This window comes from Littorina saxatilis, linkage group LG1, assembly GCF_037325665.1.
Source record: "Littorina saxatilis isolate snail1 linkage group LG1, US_GU_Lsax_2.0, whole genome shotgun sequence".
NCBI classification, from domain to species: Eukaryota; Metazoa; Mollusca; class Gastropoda; order Littorinimorpha; family Littorinidae; genus Littorina; species Littorina saxatilis.
In genome coordinates, this window is record NC_090245.1 from 62,238,155 (window position 1) to 62,258,883 (window position 20,729).

The 20,729-nt window shown below is 45.2% G+C and overlaps 1 protein-coding gene across 1 annotated transcript in view; it reads left to right on the top strand.

Annotated features, from left to right (window-relative positions):
• Window positions 1-5,550: 5,550 nt before the first annotated feature.
• The window catches only part of LOC138975852 (acetylcholine receptor subunit beta-like 1), a 110,155-nt gene continuing 94,976 nt past the window's right edge, over window positions 5,551-20,729 (top strand). The window contains exon 1 of the mRNA XM_070348623.1: window positions 5,551-6,618. Coding sequence (XP_070204724.1) covers window positions 6,516-6,618 — 103 coding nt within the window. The 5' untranslated portion in view covers window positions 5,551-6,515. The remainder of the gene's footprint in view (window positions 6,619-20,729) is intronic.

Below are 20,729 nucleotides of genomic sequence, written 5' to 3' on the forward strand. Positions count from 1 at the left end.
AAAAAATAAAAATCACACATCAAAGTCCCACTCAACTCCCCACCACCACCACCACCACCACCTAACACTGAGTCACAGGATGTGGTGAGCTCACCGCCAGCAGGATCACCGACTGCGAAGCTGCCCAACTGAGGGATGGGATGCGTTAAGGGAGGAAACAGCTTGGGGGAAGAAAGAGGTCTGGAGACGTCGAGTGCGTGCCCCCAGGGATCGGAATCGACGACCTGAGGGCAGGCGCTCGAAGAGGGGATGGCCAGGGTGGGACTCGTCAGCCACAATTTTCTGGGCTCTGGACAGCATGCGCTTGGCATAGAGGGATGCTAGGGAGGGCAGCTCACAGCCGACGATCCTGCTAGCAGTGCGCACCACACGCTCCAGCTTGTTCTTGAGCAGCTGGGAGGTGTTGCCGTACCACACTGTGATGGAGAATGTCAAGATGCTCTCCACCACGGCCCTGTAGAACTGGACCAGGATGACCTGGCTGAGGCGGAACTTCTTGAGCTGGCGCAAGAAGTAGAGACGTTGCCGCGCTCGCTTGACGATGGCGTCAACGTTATCATCCCAGCACAGGTCGTTGGAGATGGTGGTGCCTAAGAACTTGAAAAAGTCCACCATCTCGATGGGATCGCCGTTGATGATCAGTGGAGCCACAGGGCCTTTTTTCCTGCGAAAGTCCACCACCATCTCCTTGGTCTTGGTGGCGTTCAGCAGGAGATTGTTGTTGTCGCACCACGACACCAGACAGTCGACCTCCTGGCGGTACACGGTCTCATCACCGCCGGTGATGAGACCTTCGGCTGTGGTGTCGTCAGCGAACTTCACCAGCTGAACTGAGTCATGAGAGGCGACGCAGTCGTTGGTGAAGAGGCAGTAGAGCAGCGGTGAGAGGACGCACCCCTGGGGTGCTCCGGTGCTCAGGACCAGCGTCTTGGAGAGGAGGCCGTTGACCTTGACTGTCTGGGGGCGCTGAAGGAGGAAGTCAAGGAGCCACAGGCAGAGGGAAGGGGCAAGGTCAAAGAGGAGGAGCTTGTCATAGAGTTTTTGGGGGATAATGGTGTTAAAGGCCGAGGAGTAGTCCACAAAGAGGAGGCGGGCATAGGAGTTGGGGGTCTCGAGGTGCTGGAGGATGAAGTGGAGGGCAACGGCGACAGCGTCGTCCACAGACCGGTTGGCCTGGTAGGCGAACTGGAGGGGATCGAGCCTACCGCTGATGACGGACTGGAGGTGCTTGAGGACCAGGCACTTTTTAAGGGCCACCGGTCTGTAGTCGTTCATGGCCGACGCTGTGGGCTTCTTGGGGACGGGGATGATGGTTGAGGCCTTGAAGCAGTGGGGAACAGTACAGAGCTGGAGGGAGGAGTTAAAGAGGTCAGTGAGAACAGGTGTCAGCTGATCCCCACAATGCCGTAGGGTAGGGCCTGAGACGCCGTCTGGGCCGGCCGCTTTCCTGCTTTTCTGTTTGCGGAGAAGCAGCCGGACATCCCGCTCACGGACAGTGAAGGGGGGAGGCAGGGGGGACGAGGGGTCGGGGAATGACGCCGTCACAGGGGTGTGGTTGTCGCGGTCAAAACGAGCGTAAAACTCGTTAAGTTTGTCAGGGAGGGTGGGGTCGTCGGCTACTGGGGGGCTCTTCTTCTTGTAGTTCGTGACCGCCTGGAGCCCGTGCCACACAGCACGAGAGTTGCCGGACTGAAATTGCTCCTCCAGTTTGCACTTGTAGTCCCACCTCGCCTTACGCATCTCCCGCTGGAGGTCGTACTTGGCCCGCTTGAACTGCGCCTCGTCACCGCTTTGATGACGTCATATCCGGCTTTTTGTAAAAGTTGAGGCAGCACTGTCACGCTCTCATTTTTCAACCAAATTGGTTGACATTTTAGTCAAGTAATCTTCAACGAAGCGCGGACTTTGGTATTGCATTTCAGCTTGGAAGCTTCAAAATTAATTAATGAGTTTGCTCGGCGGCGAGCGTGACCCGTCTCGGTCATCGGTATGGTTAGCCGAGACTATCTGATTGTAGACGATGATTGGTTTGTGGTGTTGATCTTGACCAAATATTTTTATATCGCTTCACGCGACTTGTTTTTAATGCTGATCTCTCTTAGATTCACGCGACATGTTTTTGTTTAAACATGTCAGATGCAAATACCTCCTTTTTACATTTAGTCAAGTTTTGACTAAATGTTTTAACACAGAAGGGGAATCGAGACGAGGGTCGTGATGTATGTATGCGTGTGTGTGTGTGTGTGTGTGTGTGTGTGTGTGTGTGTGTGTGTGTGTGTGTGTATGTATGTATGTATGTATGTATATATGTATGTATGTATGTATGTATGTATGTATGTATGTATGTATGTATGTGTTTTCGGGATCAGAAAATGATGAAGAATAAGATGAGATTATTTAAAATCGATTTCAGAACTTTTGATTTTAATTAGAATGTTCATAATTATGTTTAATTTTATAAGCTTGTTTTTAATCCAAATATAACATACCTATATGTTTTGGAATCAGGAAATACTGAAGAATAAGATGACACTATTTTTAAATGGATATCTAAACATTTAATTTTAATTCGAATTTTCAGATTTTTAATGACCAAACTCATTAATCAAGTTTTAAGCCTCCAAGCTGAAATGCAATACCGAAGTCCGGGCTTCGTGGAAGATTGCTTAACCAACATTTTAATCAATTTGATAGAAACATGAGAGTATGACAGTGCTGCTTAACTTTCACAAAAAGCCGGATATGACGTCATCAAAGACATTTATCCAAAAAATGAAAAACATTGTCGGAGTTACTTTACTCAGGAACTCTTCTGTAAAGTCTTATGAAGATCGGTCCAGGAATTTTCTCAAAACCGCTCCACACACACACACACACACAGACACACATAAACCACGACCCTCGTCTCGATTCCCCGTCCATGTTAATATATTTAGTCAAAACTTGACTAAATGTAAAAAGTTGAGGGGAATAACGGGAAGCCGCCGGGAATTTAAAGAAATATCTCCTCCCACCTCCCTGCCTTATCCTACACTACACTTCATCATTAGTGCTCCAACTACGTCAGTAGTCGGGAGGGGGGTGGGGGGGGGGGGGTGGTGGATCGGGGAAGAGTGCGAGTGAGGATAGATATAGAGTGAAGGACAAACGTTTGTGCTAGGAAGGGAAGGATTTTTCCTCGAATAGACCCAAAGTTCACCAAAGTAGGTTAAGAGGTTAGATCGCACGATCGATTGATAGTTGCCTTCAACTTCGGGGTGGGGGGTGGGGGTGAGTGATAATTCAGGGAGAGTCTGAAGGCTGTGGGTGTGATGCCGACACGGATGAGAGATGTAATGAGGGGTAGGGGTCTTCGACGTTTTGTCAGTACTGTTTTTTTTAACCCATTGGAATCTGACTGGACTATGTTCGTCGTGCTCACATCACATGTGTGTGTGTGTGTGTGTGTGTGTGTGTGTGTGTGTGTGTGTGTGTGTGTGTGTGTGTGTGTGCGCGTACGTGCGTGCGTGCGTGCGTGCGTGTGTGTGTGTGTGTGTTTAAATATAGTCTGATGTGTTCTGGACGTCTGCTGTAAAAAAAAAAATCTGCTACTTTAGCATGGCCAAAGCGTCTTTCAGGTAGCGCATCAGGAGAAATCCGTCTCTAAACATATTGATGTATTTGCTTCGCTTTGCCATTGAATAATATGGGGCAAAATTTCCAGTCGAAAGACTGAAAAGGCACATCACATAAAAACCAGAATGAGAATGAGAAGCTATCCAACTACTCTCCCATTTTATTACTTTGTATATCTATTTTTTCACCATGTCTTTATCCTCCCTCTGGTGGGATGCACCTGCGGGTCTTGCTTGGTTTCTGCCCAATTTCGAGCTGGGTCGATTTTTGTGTGATTGTTTTTAAGGCTAACAAATCCAGTTATATCTAGTCCTTAATAGGCACAAAAACTATGGCCTGTAGGACATAAAGCATCATCATCATCATCATCAACCAGAAAACTTGAACAAATCGTCGTTTTCATGTTACTGTACCACTGTTTTGGTCAAAAGAAGCGGTTGGAAGCAGTTCTGCGGTTGGAAACTATTCTGTTAACTACATGTATATATTAATATTTTGTTTGCATGGTTGTTTTCTTCGTAACGGTTAACTTAGCCCAATCGTTTTAGGAGTATAGACCTGAGCCCGGTTAACCTTCACAGCTGTCGATCAGTTCAACCTGTGTAAAGATGTGCATGGGGGAATGAATCCACGATTGTTCGCCTTCGTCTCGGCAACATCTGTCTGATTCTTGTTGATTAGTTTCGATCGCGATATCGGCGTATCGGTTTACACAGTTGTCCGCGCGAAATACAGTGTAATACAGTACCTTCTTAATCTGAGCTTTTTTAGCCCGACAAGGATTGAACGGGATGCCGTATGGTTTTAGAATAGTGGCCTGTATGTATGCATTAGGCTACTTAGGCAGAAGGGGTCTTATTCGACCCAACGTGAGTGCATTTCCGGAAGGTGCACTTCCTGTATATGTTATCATGTATAAAGGAATTCATGCCCCCCCCCCCCCAAGAACACACACACACACACACACACGCGCGCACACACTCTGTGGTACACACACACACATACACACTCTGTGGTAAGCGGCACACACACACACACACACACATACACACCCACACACACACACACACACACACACACACACACACACACACACACACACACACACACACACACATACATCGAATACGCGCAGTAATCAAAAACGCGCAGCCTAGTTCGTCTCAACTTGTTAAATCAGTCAACACCTTGTTTCTCAGTAATAACCGGTTAGCAGTAGTCCACTTGAAACCGATATGCAGCACAGTTTCTAACACGGCTAATTTCTCGCGGCAAATTTGCCCTTGCTCTCGCCGGGAAGTAGTGCTTGTTGTTGGTACTGATAAGCAATCAGCATGAACCTCACAGAGACACGATGTGTTTAGGCCTGGCAGACTCTTCAAAAGAAGACCCAGGTGTGCGATGCACATACCCGGCCAATACCTGTTTCTGCGAGTGACTGTTTATTATTGGCGCTTCCTAAAGTTTTCTGGCGGCTGGGGGAGGAATGGGTGTTGGCCAGAGGCCTGCTCAGAACCTCACCACTTATTTGAACAGGAACCAGTTTATTGTTTTCTGCCTGCACCTATTGGGCCGATATTTGCGAGTTTCAAATCTTGAAGTGCTGCGTATTACTGTAACTGGCATTTCTCTAACGGGGACGAAAGAACTGATGTGGCCAAGCCGGCTGGATAAATAAGTGTCATTTTGAAAGTTGAGAAAACAGCTCGAGAAAGGAAGGGAAACAAAGAAGAAAAGTAACGGGGGAAAAGAAAAGAGGTACTTTCAAGGCAATGTTTTAACTTTATCTCTTAATACAATCAAAGTCAAGCCTTGCATTCTTCTCCCAGCACGCGCTGTCATGGAAACCGAATGCCAGCAGGAAATAGCACCCCGCGCATGCGCTGTTTGCCTTCTGACACCAATCACTCTTTCATTTTGGACGTAAACAGACAGAACAAGCCTAGCCGCACGGTGGCGAGTGAAAGAGAGAACAAGAGAGCGACTATCAAGTCCCAAAATCCGTCAACACTTGGAGAGAGGGGGGTATAGCACACTGAGAATACTGGTCTTGATGTTGTCCTGGCAGCTATGTGTGAGCGGTGTGTGTGAAGTGCACATCAACCCTGTGCATGTTGTGGGGGATCCGGCTGTGTACCGGCGGTCTAGGCAGGCCACAGATCGCGAAGGCAGGAGGGGGGAGGAGTGAGGTTGCGAGAGAGGAGGCGGTGGATACAACACAACATGCTGTGCCATGGTTGCAGCATTCGGCAAACCACAGATATCGGTGGTGGTGAGGACTCCGACTAAAAGGCAGCAAGTGTGTTGTGGGTCGTGTTCTGGTGGCTACCAGTCATTGCCACGGAAAGTAGAAGAAGAAGTATTGTTGTGGCTGCTAGCGGCTGCGAGGAGAAAAAAGCCTGCATGTGTCTGGCAAGAAAAGCCAGTAGTGTATGTGTCGGAAAGGAGAGCACAAAACGTGATAGTAGAGCAGTCAACGACAGTAGTGCTCAGTATAGGCGGCTTTCGGTGCAGTTAGTAGATAGGTACCAGGGCTGGAGGCTTTGATGTCTGTTATATAAGTGAGACCCGTGGATAACTAGTGTCAGTCCCACTGCCTGTGAGAAAAGCAAGTGGTGTCAACACTATGCCTTGGAGGCCATGAGCCGTGTCAGCCTTGTCGCCTTCGAGACCCGACGGTAGCGGTGCTTCTTCTAACATGTGCTAGTAGGTAAAGCCGTGTTTGTTGTATCAGCCTGAGATAGGTCTGTGCTACTTCAACTGTTGCCACTTATGTCAGTGCTCAGTGCTTGCGTTGGGTTCTGTGAGACCCAGCGGAAACTACCAGGGACCCAGCGAGTAGGGTGAAAAGAGCCAGCGTGATCGAGCAGGGTTGACCCTAAGAGAGCAGATGATGCACTATGACCACTGGTCCGCCTCTTTGTGTTTCAGTCCTCTCCTTCCTCCTCCTGGTCTACCTGGGCGTCAGTGTAAGCACCGTTGGTGCCGACACGGATGAGAGAGGTGAGTCCATCCACGTCTCGCTGCCCCACTGTTCTCTGTGCCGCAGCAGGCATCTGTCATCGAGATATATATTGTCACGTTTTTTAGTCTCACTTTTCCGTTCCCAGTCACCGTGGCCACTAGCTTCAATAAACTTTACTCACATTCCCCTTTTCATGTGCCAGAGAGCATCCTCTTTCCATAAATCAGTTTTGTTGACGCCTGGCGCGTGTCATCCCAGGTGAACCTCGTGTGAGTCGAAGGTTGACGATTCAACACATTCCAAACAGAATCTTGACACCTTGGCCAAACGACTCCACGCCTCTTAGTTTCTGGTTCATCTTCTTTTACTTGTGTTCAGTTTTAATGATGTCAAGTTCATAAACACTAACTCCTGTTGCATTTGGACATCCTTGAACAATAATGCTTTGATGGTGTTTACTGCCAGATTCTCTCAAGGTATGGGTGTCACTAAACGTTAGCATTTTCATTTAGAAAAGCTCTACTGTGTTTGTATCCCTTTAACACACACACACACACACACACACACACACACACACACACACACACACACACACACACAGACCACACACATTGTCAGGGGTAGAGAGACGGAGAACTATACTCACACGTAAGTATTGGGAAGGAAACGTGTCAGTGTGTTGTCTGAGACACCGTGTTAGCTGAGTGCAGCTAATCTTGGAGTAAAGGATTCCCAGGATTCCATTGTTTGGTCTGTTCCAACCATTATGGCATGCGCTAGCTCCACACAGCCTGACTTCTCTTTCTCTCTCTTCAGCTGCAGTGCTACACCGGCACTCTTAGTTTTCTCTTTGGATGTTTATTTGTGGTCCTTTCTTTCAGTTTTGCATAATTCTGTCCATTATTTATTTATGTATGTATTAATTTGTTTATAATTTGTGTTTGTGTGTGTGTGTGTGTGGGGGGGGGGATTTCCTTGAAATAACTTCGTGTCCAATGGATATATGCCCTGCAATGAAATTAAAATAACAGAAGTGTATTACATTGATTCTGTCTGGGCGTTCATGCGCGCTCGTATGCATCCCTGTGTGTGTGTGTGTGTGTGTGTGTGTGTGTGTGTGTGTGTTATGGGAGACCAGGTGGTTGGAGCCAACAGTTTTGGGTCAATAGGTGGAGATACATTGAGAACACATGCAGGCCAGTGAAGCTGTGCGTCTCTTTGCGGGCTAGCCCAGCTTCTCTGTCGATCAGTAAGTGGTATCGCCACACATTCACACGCGCTGCGCGAGCACCCACAAAAATCGATCGAAAAACCAAGCTAGCTCCGACGGGGAAGAGTGAAAGCGGGGAAAATAAGTGCTCTGTTTCTATTTTCTGTTGCCCCCTCCCCCCCTCACTATCTTTCTCTCTCTTTCTGTGTGTGCGTGTGTGTGTGTACTGTACCAGAAAGTCCAAGTTGTATTTTCGCTTGCATCTGTTTTGACAACAAGAATTTGGTAAATGGACGTATGCGGGGGATGTTGTCTTTTTACATTTAGTCAAGTTTTGACTAAATGTTTTAACATAGAGGGGGAATCGAGACGAGGGTCGTGGTGTATGTGTGTGTGTGTGTGTGTGTGTGTGTGTGTGTGTGTGTGTGTGTCTGTCTGTGTCTGTCTGTGCGTGTGTGTGTGTAGAGCGATTCAGACCAAACGACTGGACCGATCTTTATGACATTTTACATGAGAGTTTCTGGGAATGATATCCCCGGAAATGTTTTTCTTTTTTTCGATAAATACCTTTGATGACGTCATATCCGGCTTTTTGTAAAAGTTGAGGCGGCACTGTCACACCCTCATTTTTCAATCAAATTGATTGAAATTTTGGCCAAGCAATCTTCGACGAAGGCCGGACTTCGGTATTGCATTTCAGCTTGGTGGCTTAAAAATTAATTAATGACTTTTGTCATTAAAAATCTGAAAATTGTAAAAAAATTAATTTTTTTTAAATAGATCCAAATTTACGTTCATCTTATTCTTCATCATTTTCTGATTCCAAAAACATATAAATATGTTATATTTGGATTAAACACAAGCTCTGAAAATTAAAAATATAAAAATTATGATCAAAATTAAATTTTCGAAATCAATTTAAAAACACTTTCATCTTATTCCTGGTCGGTTCCTGATTCCAAAAACATATAGATATGATATGTTTGGATTAAAAACACGCTCAGAAAGTTAAAACGAAGAGAGGTACAGAAAAGCGTGCTATCCTTCTCAGCGCAACTACTAACCCGCTCTTCTTGTCAATTTCACTGCCTTTGCCACGAGCGGTGGACTGACGATGCTACGAGTATACGGTCTTGCTGAAAAATTGCATTGTGTTCAGTTTCATTCTGTGTAGCGAACGACGACGAAGAAGAAGAAGTTTCATTCTGTGAGTTCGACAGCTTGACTAAATGTTGTATTTTCGCCTTACGCGACTTGTTAATCTGTATGTCTGTCTGCCTGTCTGTCTCTGTCTCTCTCTATGTCTTTCTCTTTCTGTCAGTCTCATTGTCTCTCTATCTCTGTCTGTCTGTCACTTTCGCTCTGCTCTCTCTCTCTCTCTCTCTCTCTCTCTCTCTCTCTCTCTCTCTCTCTCTCTCTCTCTCTCTCTCTCTCTCTCTCTCTCTCTTGTTTGTTCGTTTGTTTGCTTAATAATCCGTTTGTTCTACTTGTTTATCATGTATTATAATATTGTATTGGATGTAAGGACAGGTTGTTAAAAAAGGCGTAGCCTTTAAACCTTTATCCTTGTTTAATTAAGTTCCATCATCACCCGCCTCATTTCTCTCTCTCTCTCTCTCTCTCTCTCTCTCTCTGTCTCTCTCTCTCTCTCTTAAACCAACGAAAGCAGCCGATCAAACCAAGTGTCCCCCGAAACGTCTGAAAAAGAATGAACTTTTGTTCGCGTTTTATTTGCATAGTAATTGAGTGAACAGGCCCTTGCAGTTTTGATGACATACACAAAATCATTCGAATGTGAATTAGTACGTTTCTCTGACCCAAATGAAAAGCTGTTTCAATCGAAACTTTGCAAAAATATAAAATCAATATCATTTATTGATAACATTTTATACACCGATGAGAGCTAGATCCAGCATCGTGTTCGAAGTGAAAGATTCTAGTAGATCTACAGGAAACTGACTGTTCTAGCAAAATCATGTAGTTCCTAAAGTCAGGAACCCTAGAAAAGAAATGCACCATGTCCCGTCCAAGTAAGTGATGCACCCATGATTCCCCAGAGCTTGATTCACACTGGCACAGATCCTTTATTCTCCTGAGATTGAAACACATGTAGAGATACAGGTACATGCATGCACATGAATTCTTTTCTCACATTCGAGAGAAATCCCTTGAATTCCCCGACATATCTGGCGAGTCAGTGACCTTACGGCTACCGGCGCACAGCCAATACTGGTGAGAATAAGGCACATGAGAAATCGTCGGTTGTGTCTCAACCCGGAATGGCATTTACTGCGCACGGATCTTGAAATGACGCCCACCTGCACTCCAGGTTTTGGAGTACGGAGATGCTGTGACCCGCGGAACAAAGTACTGTCCCCAGGGCCGGACTACCGGGGGGGGTTATGGGGGTTGCGCAACCCCCCCCCCCCCCCCCCCCTAGCCTAAACATGTACCTTACTTATTTAATTTTTTTTTTATTATTGCTTATTTTATGCCGTTTCATGCAAGGAGCGACCATTTTCCTATCTCAGAATATGACCTACCCGTCAGCTTCAGGGGGCTTTGCTCCCTGACCCCCACAACGAGGGGGGGGGGGGGGGTGGGTTCTAGGCTTTCCGGACCCCCCCCCCCCCCAGCCAAAAAATAAAAATATTGAATGAGGTATGCATTTCTTTATTTTACATTGAGTTTCAATTTTTGGGGTATTAATCAGTGACAAAATCTGCTGCCTGAAACTGGTAATGATCATCCTCAGAATGCACCAGATTGCACCATTTTGCATCCTTTTTTTCAAAATTTTCCGGGGGGGCATGCCCCCGGACCCCCCTAGCAAGCTAGGCGCTTCGCGCCGTCGGCTCGGCGCTTCGCGCCGTCGGCTCGGCGCTTCGCGCCTTCACACCCATATCTTCACAATATACTTTTGAAAAAAAAACAGTCATAAAATGAACTGATCCGCCCCTGCCGCCAGGGGGGATGTCCCCCTGGGCCACCACTCGCAACCCCCCCCCCTCCTCTTCGCCTAGTCCGGCCCTGGTCCCTACCATACAAAAAGTATTGCTGACGTCACTGCTTAATGGTATCCGACACCGATACATGCACAGCCTGGCGGTGACCTTACGATTGATTTTCTTCTGCTGATATCACGAAGTCAACGAGACAGACTTATTTTTCGAAATTCTTTGTCTGTTCCTGGGAGATGTGACAACATGTTTTACCTGACATGATGCTTATCTCACTTATGACGTCAATGATGTCACTTTGGAATACAGGGTTAAGAAGAGAAGAGTTGATTTGTTCAGTCGACGTCGTTTGTCATTAAATAAAGAGAATAAAAGTAAAATCTGGGATACTTTTTGTCACACATAGTTGAGTTTCATGTACTGTATGATTTGTGTACGACTATCAAGGAGGACGTTTAAGTTCAGAAACACCGCGCCGTTATTGGACCAAGTTTTTTTTGTTTTTTTTTTCAAATCAAGAAATAATACATATGTTATTAATATGCGCATACTTATCTTATGTTATGTTTTTAACTGTCCTGGATCATGTATAGACTATTAAATTCTGGAACAACAGAGTGGAATAACAGGTAAGCCAACTACATATTCTTAACACAGACGTATGACAAACTGACTAGACCAGGACAGGATCAGATTTGTTTAAAATGAGCATTTAATTTTTAATGAGCATTTTAGGTGAGACAAAATTGTGCAATTTCAAGAAGATTAAGTTTGCATTTATCTGACAAGCAAAAGCTGACGAGTGAATTACTCGGAGTGTCCTGATATATAAACTTAGCAAAACAATTATTGCGACAAATTTCACACCCCAACTAAAGCATGAATTCCCGTGTTATTTCATTCAGTTTTTAAGGGACACTTTTCGGATCACAAATATATTTTACAGCGATCACGTGACCGACGCTCAAATAAGGGTACCCCCAAAATCGACCGGACAAAAACGTAAGGTACACTTTCAAAATCGACGAAAATTCATAATAGGCCAAACTGGACAACTTTTACATACGAAGCGAAAGTCAAATCTATTATCTAACCAGAACAGGTTGTTTTGTTTAGCTGGCTTGCGTATTTCGTGTGTTACGTTATTCCAACTGATGCAGGTACAGGTGTCGATGGCATCAGCGGTAAATAAAAGGGAGGTTTTGCGTAAATTTTGAGGGGTACCATGACAAAAAGCGCTGTATTTCAGCAATGACCTGGTGGATTGCTTTGACATTTTCAAGATATTATGCCTAAAAACTGGACGTATTTTGAGTACAATTTTGGTACGATATTGAAATGAACGTCAGAATGCTTCCAGCGTTACCGTAATCAATGGCCTTCTGTTCTGAACACAGACTGACGCATTTTCAATACTCTCGCACCCTTCGAAACATTCTATGAACGCTAAGTCTCGCACAGTAATTGAACACGAAGTCAGCTGTATTCTTGCTTTCTCCAGTCGAATGAATAGATGTTCAATAACGTTACTTGTAGGTAAACCTTATTGGAAATTGTGTCACTCATGAAGGTTATCTTCAAACACTGAGTGTTGAGTGTTGAGCAGATTATTGATTTCTGATAAACCTCCCCCTCCCCCTCTCCACCACCACCACTTTCATTCCACACAACCTCGACCATTCTTCGTCCAAGCCTTGCTTTCCTTTCTTTTCTCACAACGTAGAACAGAGTATGTCCCTGCAAGACGTGTGTGATGGTTACTCTTGTGGGAAAGGAGTAATTTCCTGCCTCAAACGTTTCATGCAGTTGCGCATTGCTTTCATCCACCTTCCTATTTACTGTTATGCACTCATCCCGTTCTTCAAGTCATGATGTTCTTTAGATAGCTGATGTTGATGTATTTTTTTCTTCAATGTGTACTTGCTGTTTAACAGGTTTAACCTCCTCAAAAGTTTTGATGATGAATAATGTTTTAATGATCCAAATGTTCGCCCCCACGGGGGGCTTCTACAGGGTGATAGATGAAGCTGAAAAAGAACGTAAGGCGGAATTCAGTAATGGTTCTGTGAATGTGGTTACTAATGGTACCGAACAACCGTTCTGATAAAACAACATTATTTTCAAGTTTCTTACTAATCACACGAACACTTAAAAAAAGTCAAGAATCGATTCCCATGAAGCTGACTCTTACAAACACGTGTATGATTATAAACAAAAGTTGCGAGGAAAAAAAAGACCAAAAACTTACGATGATAAAATTGTGAAACCAAGAGAATGATGTGACGTAATACAATGACACCATGCTTCACAAGAAGACGTCATAACATTCCAAGAATGTTTGACGACATACATTATCTTGTTCTAAAAAAAATGGAATCATGGAAAAAAGCATGTTTCCCAAATTAGCTTCAATAAATGGAAGAAAAAGATGCTATTATGTACTAACAACCCTTGGATACTGCAGGAGAAGAACGTAAGTATGTCTGTTATATTAACAGTATAAATATATATAACCACCCGAGGAGGGTCTAATGTTCCCAATATGCTATCTGTGAAGGGATACTTTTCTCTCTTTTGCTCTGCGAAAAGATTTTTCAAATCTTGGAAGAAAGTCTTTGCTATAGATACTAGATGATTACCCGCTTCGCCGGGTACCGGCTTCGCCGGGAAGAAGTAGAGCCGAATACCAGGCTGCGCCTGGGACCCGGCAGAGGTGTACGCCGGCTTCGCCGGCGCACGAAGGAAAGGAGATAAACGCGCAAAACACTGGAGACCTTCTAAAAATAGTAACGTGCAGTGACCTTCTAAAAATAGTAACGTAGTAACGGGAATATGGATTGACGCCACACGGAGGAAGGGAGATAATCGCGGCTGAAAACACTGGAGAAGATAAGGAAGAGTTACTGGTAGTGGATCCCGACAACAACAACAACAACAACAACAACAACAACAACAACAACAAAAATCGGTTCAGCGCGCACAGCGCTGCGCGCTGAGAGCACGTGTTGAAATATCTCATCGATGAGGTTGTGCCCGGGGTGTAGCTGAATACGGTGTCCAAATTTGAAAAAGATCCACCGAGAACTTTGGCCGTGCATCGCGAACAGACAGACAGACAGACAGACAGACACTAGTCGTATATATATATATATATCCCATGACCTCCCTTCTTTGTCTCTGTAAATGTACTCTAGGTATATTTCTTGCGGTGCGTCCCGCTAGCGCTACGTGTCATTTGTGCTACGTATCGTTTGCGCTATTTTCTGTAGTGCTATCGACACAAATTGCCCAAAACAGTAGTGCTATTGCCACAATTCACACATGCCATTATCACTACGTCTCAATAGAACTACGTGTCGATATCACTATTTTTGAAAAACCAATGTACTGTAGCGCTACGTGTCGATAACGCTACGTGTCGATAGCACTATACTACATGTTCAAACGGCAGACACTTCCCTTTGTGTGTGCGTGTGAATGTGTATATATATATATTGTCTGCATGGCTGTCTGTCGGATCTGTATGTCTGTCTGTCTCTGTCTCTCTCTCTCTCTGTGTCTCTGTCTCTCTCTCTGTCTCTCTCTGTCTCTCTCTCTCTCTCTCTTTTTTCACCACGTATTTATTTCATGGTTGTTGTTGGTGTGTTTTTTTTTGTTTTTTTCTTTGTTCTTCCCCCATCCCCCGTGGTTTGTATATGAGTCTGTGGCCTTAGTACAGTATAATAAACCATTCTGAGTTCTCTCTCTCTCTCTCTCTCTCTCTCTCTCTCTCTCTCTCTCTCTCTCTCTCTCTCTCTCTCTCTCTCTCTCTCTTTCTCTCTCTCTATGCACCTCTCAATCGCTCTTTCTCTGTACTTCTTTTACATCGCTCTCTCCTTGTCTCTCCCGATCTCTCCCCATCTGTCTTTCTGTCTTCTCTCGCTCTTTCTTTCTCGCTCGCTCTTTCCCCCTCCCCACTCTCTCCCCCCCCCCCCCCCTCTCTCTCTCTCTCTCTCTCTCTCTCTCTCTCTCTCTCTCTCTCTCTCGCATGATACCGTATATACATACACGGATGTTTTTCTGTGTGTGAGTTTGTGTGTACGATGCCGTGTGTACGTATGCGTTTGTGCGCGTGTGCGCGCGTGTGTGTGTGTGTGTGTGTGTGTGTGTGTGTGTGTAATGAAGAGAGAAAGAGAGAGAGAGAGAGTGAGTGAGCGAGCGAGTGAGCAAGAGAGAGAGATAGAGAGAGAGAGAGAGAGAGAGAGAGAGAGAGAGAGAGAGAGAGAGAGAGAGAGAGGCAGAGACAGACAGAGTGAGTGAGCGAGCGAGTGAGCAAGAGAGAGAGAGAGAGACACACACACACACCCACACACACACACACACATACACTGAAACATACACACACACGCACACACATACACAGACATACATATACACACACAAACCAGAAGGAGTGAGAGCGAGAGAAACAAGAGGCGAAGCCTTCAAGGCTCATGTAAGAAATAGACAAACAGTAACACAAACTCAATCACTCCGTCACACATACACACCCACACACACAGTAAGCTTAGGTGACACTGTGCAAGAAAGAGAGACACTAGATCTAGATCTGTCTGTCTGCATGTAGCCTACTTACAGGGACACGACTGCCAAATAGTCTCGGCCCGCTCAAAATAACAATGACCGAGACCACACACACCACGCGAGAGAGAAAGACTACAGGGAGGCATGCCGTCATGATGCATTAATTGACGTCAAACACTTTTGACCGTGACGTAATCTTATGCGAGCTTTATCCATAGTCTTGGATAACCACTCACACATAGACTCGGAAATGTTAAAGTTTCTACCACAGACATACACACGCACAAACACACACACGCACACACACACGCACAAACGCACAGACAGACAAAGTTACGATCGCATAGGCTACACTTCGTGAGCCAAAAATGAGAAAGAGAAAGTCGTCAGTAAGTAGTGGTATTGACACGTAGTGATAATGACACGTAGCGCTAAAAGATGTAGTGCTGTCGACACGTAGTGATAAAGAACGAATGATAGCGACTCATAGACAAATTATTTGTAGCACTAATCAACGTAGAGATAGCGGCACGTAGCACAAATGACACGTAGGACAAATGACACGTAGCACAAATGACACGTAGCGCTAGCGATACGCACCCTATTTCTTGTATTTCCATTGTTCTCTTGTTACATCTATGATGTAACTATTGCACTCTTATAACACTTAAAATAGTGGATAAATAAGGGTGCACGAAATACATCATAGCTGGCTCTACTTTCTGTCGTCCTTGACATTCGAAACTGCACATGTACCTGTCGACCGGATGTGCAAGGGGTTACCACGCTTTTGAGAACTTGCGCGAGAGTCGTTCAGTGCTATAGCTGAGTTTTAGTCTCGACTTGCCGAGACTATCATCACAGCGTCATAGATTTCATGACGTCTGTCGTCCATCGCGTCATATTCTGGGGACATAATCTGTTATGTTTCCTTCTATTCGCTGTTCTATTTCTCTCTTGTGATCAACATGACAAGCCGTATGTGTTTGAGTGTGTGTGACAGTGTGCTCGTTGGTGCCTGCTCTCTCAACTAAAACAGAAGTCAAACTAGCAATCGTTAAAAACCCAGTCCGTCCGACCAGCACTGCTGTGTTCAGGCTATGCTCATGTGAAATTACAGGCGTGCTCCAGTGGCCGAGGTCTTGTCGGCTACGTAGCGGCTTTACGCATATGCGCAGAGCCTACGGACACCGTAAGATGAAAACGTGGTGGTCATGACGCGAGCGTAGCGAAACTTGCGCCGCTACGTTCACCGTAAAGTTACGACAGCTCCCCCCCTGTCGTAAACCTTTGCGCAGCACGCGTGTGGCGAAAAAACATGGCGGGCAGCACGTTATTTTTTCGGATGCTTTTGCGGCGGAACTTCAGCCGTCAACGGACGTTGCTGAACAGATCCTCATTGCTTTGCTTCTTTTTTTCTAGCAAGGTGTGGATTTCAACTTCACTAAAATGTCCGCCGCGGTGCTTTGGTGCTCCAGCTTCGACAACGTGATAAAGAACAAAACAAATACTATATTACGTAATCAAACACAACAGCATGACGTAAAGTACACAAAAAGAAAGAATTCTCCGTATCGCCGAGACTAATAGACTTCCTTGAGGCTTTTGACGTCACTAGTTAGACGCGACTTCACGGGATATACCCCTTCACTAAAAATAGTACAACTTTGCGCACAGCGTTAGCTCCTTACGTATTTCGTTACTCCGCAAACGACTAAGCAAGCGTCGTGACCACCAAGTTACGCATTTGCGGAGCTACGGAATATGTAGGCTTTACGTGTTCGTAACTCCATGCGTAACCTAACTTATTTGCGCTACCGACAAGACCTCGGCCACAGGGGCGGATCAGTTGCTTTGTAAGGGGGTTTTGCACTTTGAATCGAAAGTGAATGTGATGGACGCGAAGCGCCCGAATTTGCTAGGGGGATCCGGGGGCATGCCCCCCCGGAAATTTTTTTTGCCCAAAGAAGCAAAATGGTGCCATCTGGTGCCATTTGAACTTAGAAATGGTCATAAAAAAAATTAGAAAAAGATCACTAAAGACTTGATTTTTTTTTTGTGCTGGAGGGGGGGTGCACCTGCACCCTGTGCACCCTCGTCCGCCCCTGTGCTCGGTACACACGCCCTTATCGGTACATCATCGACTACGATTGTTCTCTGGACAAGCTGTTTAATGCATTTTGCGAGTATTTCTAACTCTTCTGCGGCGCAGTAGGCCCTATAGATGATGAAGGTGTCCAAGATCTCAGGAGATGCGTGTGTAACCACTAGGTATTCAGTCAAATCCGTGTAAGAGGCTTTCAACTGACGGGGACAACCAAGCCACCATTATGCACCGACTTGACATAGATCAACAAGCGTGCCTTTAGAATAAGGTATGTGCAGAGGTTAAGCCCGCAGTGCCTCATCAAAGGGACTCACTCGCCAGAGGCTCGTGAGTCCCTTGATATTCATCCGCTGGATCCTGACTGAAATACAAGCCATATAAAAACCACTCGTGTTGTAACCTCTATGTATATTGGTTATTCGTGAGTAGTTCTCTTGTCTAAACTTTTTTTTCACAGAACAACACTGCCTCAGATTAAGACTGAGCTGGCTTGAAGCGGTCATTGCTTATACAACGTTTCATGCAAGTTAATAGTGCTCACTCATGTTCATACATTTATCTATACCATATATAAAAATGGATGTAAGTGTGTGTGTGTGTGTGTGTGTGTGTGTGTGTGTGTGTGTGTGTGTGTGTGTGTGTGTGTGTGTGTCTGTCTGTCTGTCTGTCTGTCTGTCTGTCTGTGGTCGACACAGCTCAGAGATGGAAAAAGATAAGCACAAGATATTGTGCATGTACACTGCCCTGGAGCCACAGATGTGCACCTGGGTTTTAGTTTCTCGAGAAATTGTTTCCTTCTTCGGATAATGACCCTCCCCATTAATGAATACAGCCTATAATAGTGCAAGGGAGGTAAGTCATGCTTTGTTACCCATAGAAGAGAGGTAACTCTTATCATACCAGCATGCTGTGTCATTCTCATTTCCCCCAAACGTTTGATTTGGAGTTTTTCTTTGAGGGCTTTGCTAACACCCGGGCGAAGCCGGGCCAGATTGCTAGTACTATATATAAAAATGGATGTAAGTGTGTGTGTGTCTGTGTGTGTGTGTCTGTGGTCGCCATACCTCAGAGATGGCAAAAGGTAACCAGAAAATAGTGTGCATGCACACTGCCCTGGACCCACAGATGTGCACCTGGGTTTTAGTTTCTCGAAACATTGTTTCATTCCTCGGATAATGACCCTCCCCATTAATGCTCCATTAATGAATAAAGGCTATATAGTGCAAGGGAGGTAAGTCATGCTTTGTCACCCATGCAAGGGATGTAACTCTTATCAAACCAGTATACTGTGTAATTCTCAAGGGCTGCCCCCCACCCGCTATCATCCCGCCCCCCCCCTCCCCACCCCCCCCCCCCCCCCGGGGGGAATCGAGACAATCTCCTTCCTTGAGTAATAAAGTTCGTTCGTTCTTCTCTCTCTCTCTCTCTCTCTCTCTCTCTCTCTCTCTCTCTCTCTCTCTCTCTCTCTCTCTCTCTCTCTCTCTCTCTCTCTCTCTCTCTCTCTCCGCATGCAAGCCAAGTAGAAAAGACAATTGCAACGGCGATCGAGTTAGCGCAGAGACCTGTCATTAGCTTTTCCCTGAGCCCTGGGGATCTGTGAGAAATCCAATATGTCGACAGGCGGAAGCCTAAGTGGATCGCTGCAGATCGCACCGTTCAAAGAAAGTGGCTAGTATAAGAATCGACTTGGAAACGGTTTTCCTGATTACTAGGCCTACTTGAGCTGTGTCAACAGTCTAAAGAACAAAGAATGGGATTTCATTCACATCTGTTCATCGATTGGAAAGATTGTAACCAGAAGGTCGTTCGGAGATATAAAGAGGAGGCAGTGTGTGTGTGTGTGTGTGTGTGTGTGTGTGTGTGTGTGTGTGTGTGTGTGTGTGCCGGGATGTATCTTTCTCACATGGACAGTGACTTCAAAGCGTTCATCAAGATAGCAAACTTATTCGTGCCAACAAGGGATTGAGCAAAGTCATTTACCGTAGAAATAGGTGATAATTAAGACTGCCAGCTTTACGCTCGACTTTGTATTCACTTACACACCAGCCTGGGTGGCAATAACCAGTACACACAATGGCAATGCATAAAAACATGAGGTGATCATTTGCTGAGCACCTGTCGCAGTAGTGTGCCGACACGACACCTTTATGCCACACAAAAACACTTTGGGAGAATGACACAATAGTGTCTTGCAACCCTCACGGCGCGCGTGGTTAAAGACAGACTCTTTTATCTCAATAATGTGCTCAGAAGAAGAGGTCAGGGTATACTGACTTCATGCAGCTGCGCTAAACCACACAAACAAACACACAAATAAAGAAAACATTTGGTGGTCTACTTTCAATGAGAAAGTACACTTTTCTGTATACGCTCGTCCTACAACAAATGGGGGAAACAAGTCGTCGTTTTCATCACAAGAGCAGAGGGAAATGTTTTAGATGGGCACTGCTTCCTTGTCTGGAGCAGGAAACAACATTTAGCAATCGCACACGAACTTCAACCAATTCTTTTCCCAGCCCCATAAGGAATTAATTTCCAATGTACATCCGTTTTATGCCAGCAGTACACACTATCACAGTCAACAAAAGCTCTTATTACCAATTCAGTGCCCCATATGGCTTTTTGACCAATCAGGACGGATTCTAGGTGACCCTCTAAATGTTATAACGTTCAGGCAGGGACCCTTTTTGTTTATCACGCTAAAAATTAACAAGACAAAGTAATAATGTAATTCAACAATATCAGCGTGATTTATTCTAAAGAATGACATTTCAAATGCTGTCAGGTAATACTCTCTTTATCTAAAAAAAATACCGAAAAGCGAGTTTTGTCGGTGGGTGCGTAACGGAACAGCAAGGCACCGCCCATCGTCTGAGTGTGCAATGCCGACCGCTCACTTGAAATCTAAATGGTCAAAGTTCGGAAAAATCAAGTGAAATTGCGCCACTCGCTTTACATCAAATTATCTTTACGTCATTTCCCATCCGTCTGGAGTCGGTTCTAAATCTGTCGCTCTCTGTTCAACGAAAAAAAGCGAAGCAACCGAAACGCATGTTCAACATGGTTTATCTTGTGAGATTGTTGTGTGTCAAAGGCATTTGACCTGTGAATATTCATCACGTCAGGTGTGTTACTCTGATTGGCTGACTCAGGTCACGAGAATTCTTTGACTGACAGGCATAATCAGGTAGAAGCGCTCAAGTTCCCATTGCGGCTGTTCTGTCTAATTCGCGGGGTTGCTTCGAAATTTCTTTTGGTCGAATTAAACGGTAATAAAACCGTTATTTCTAATATGCTGACTGTTAGCAA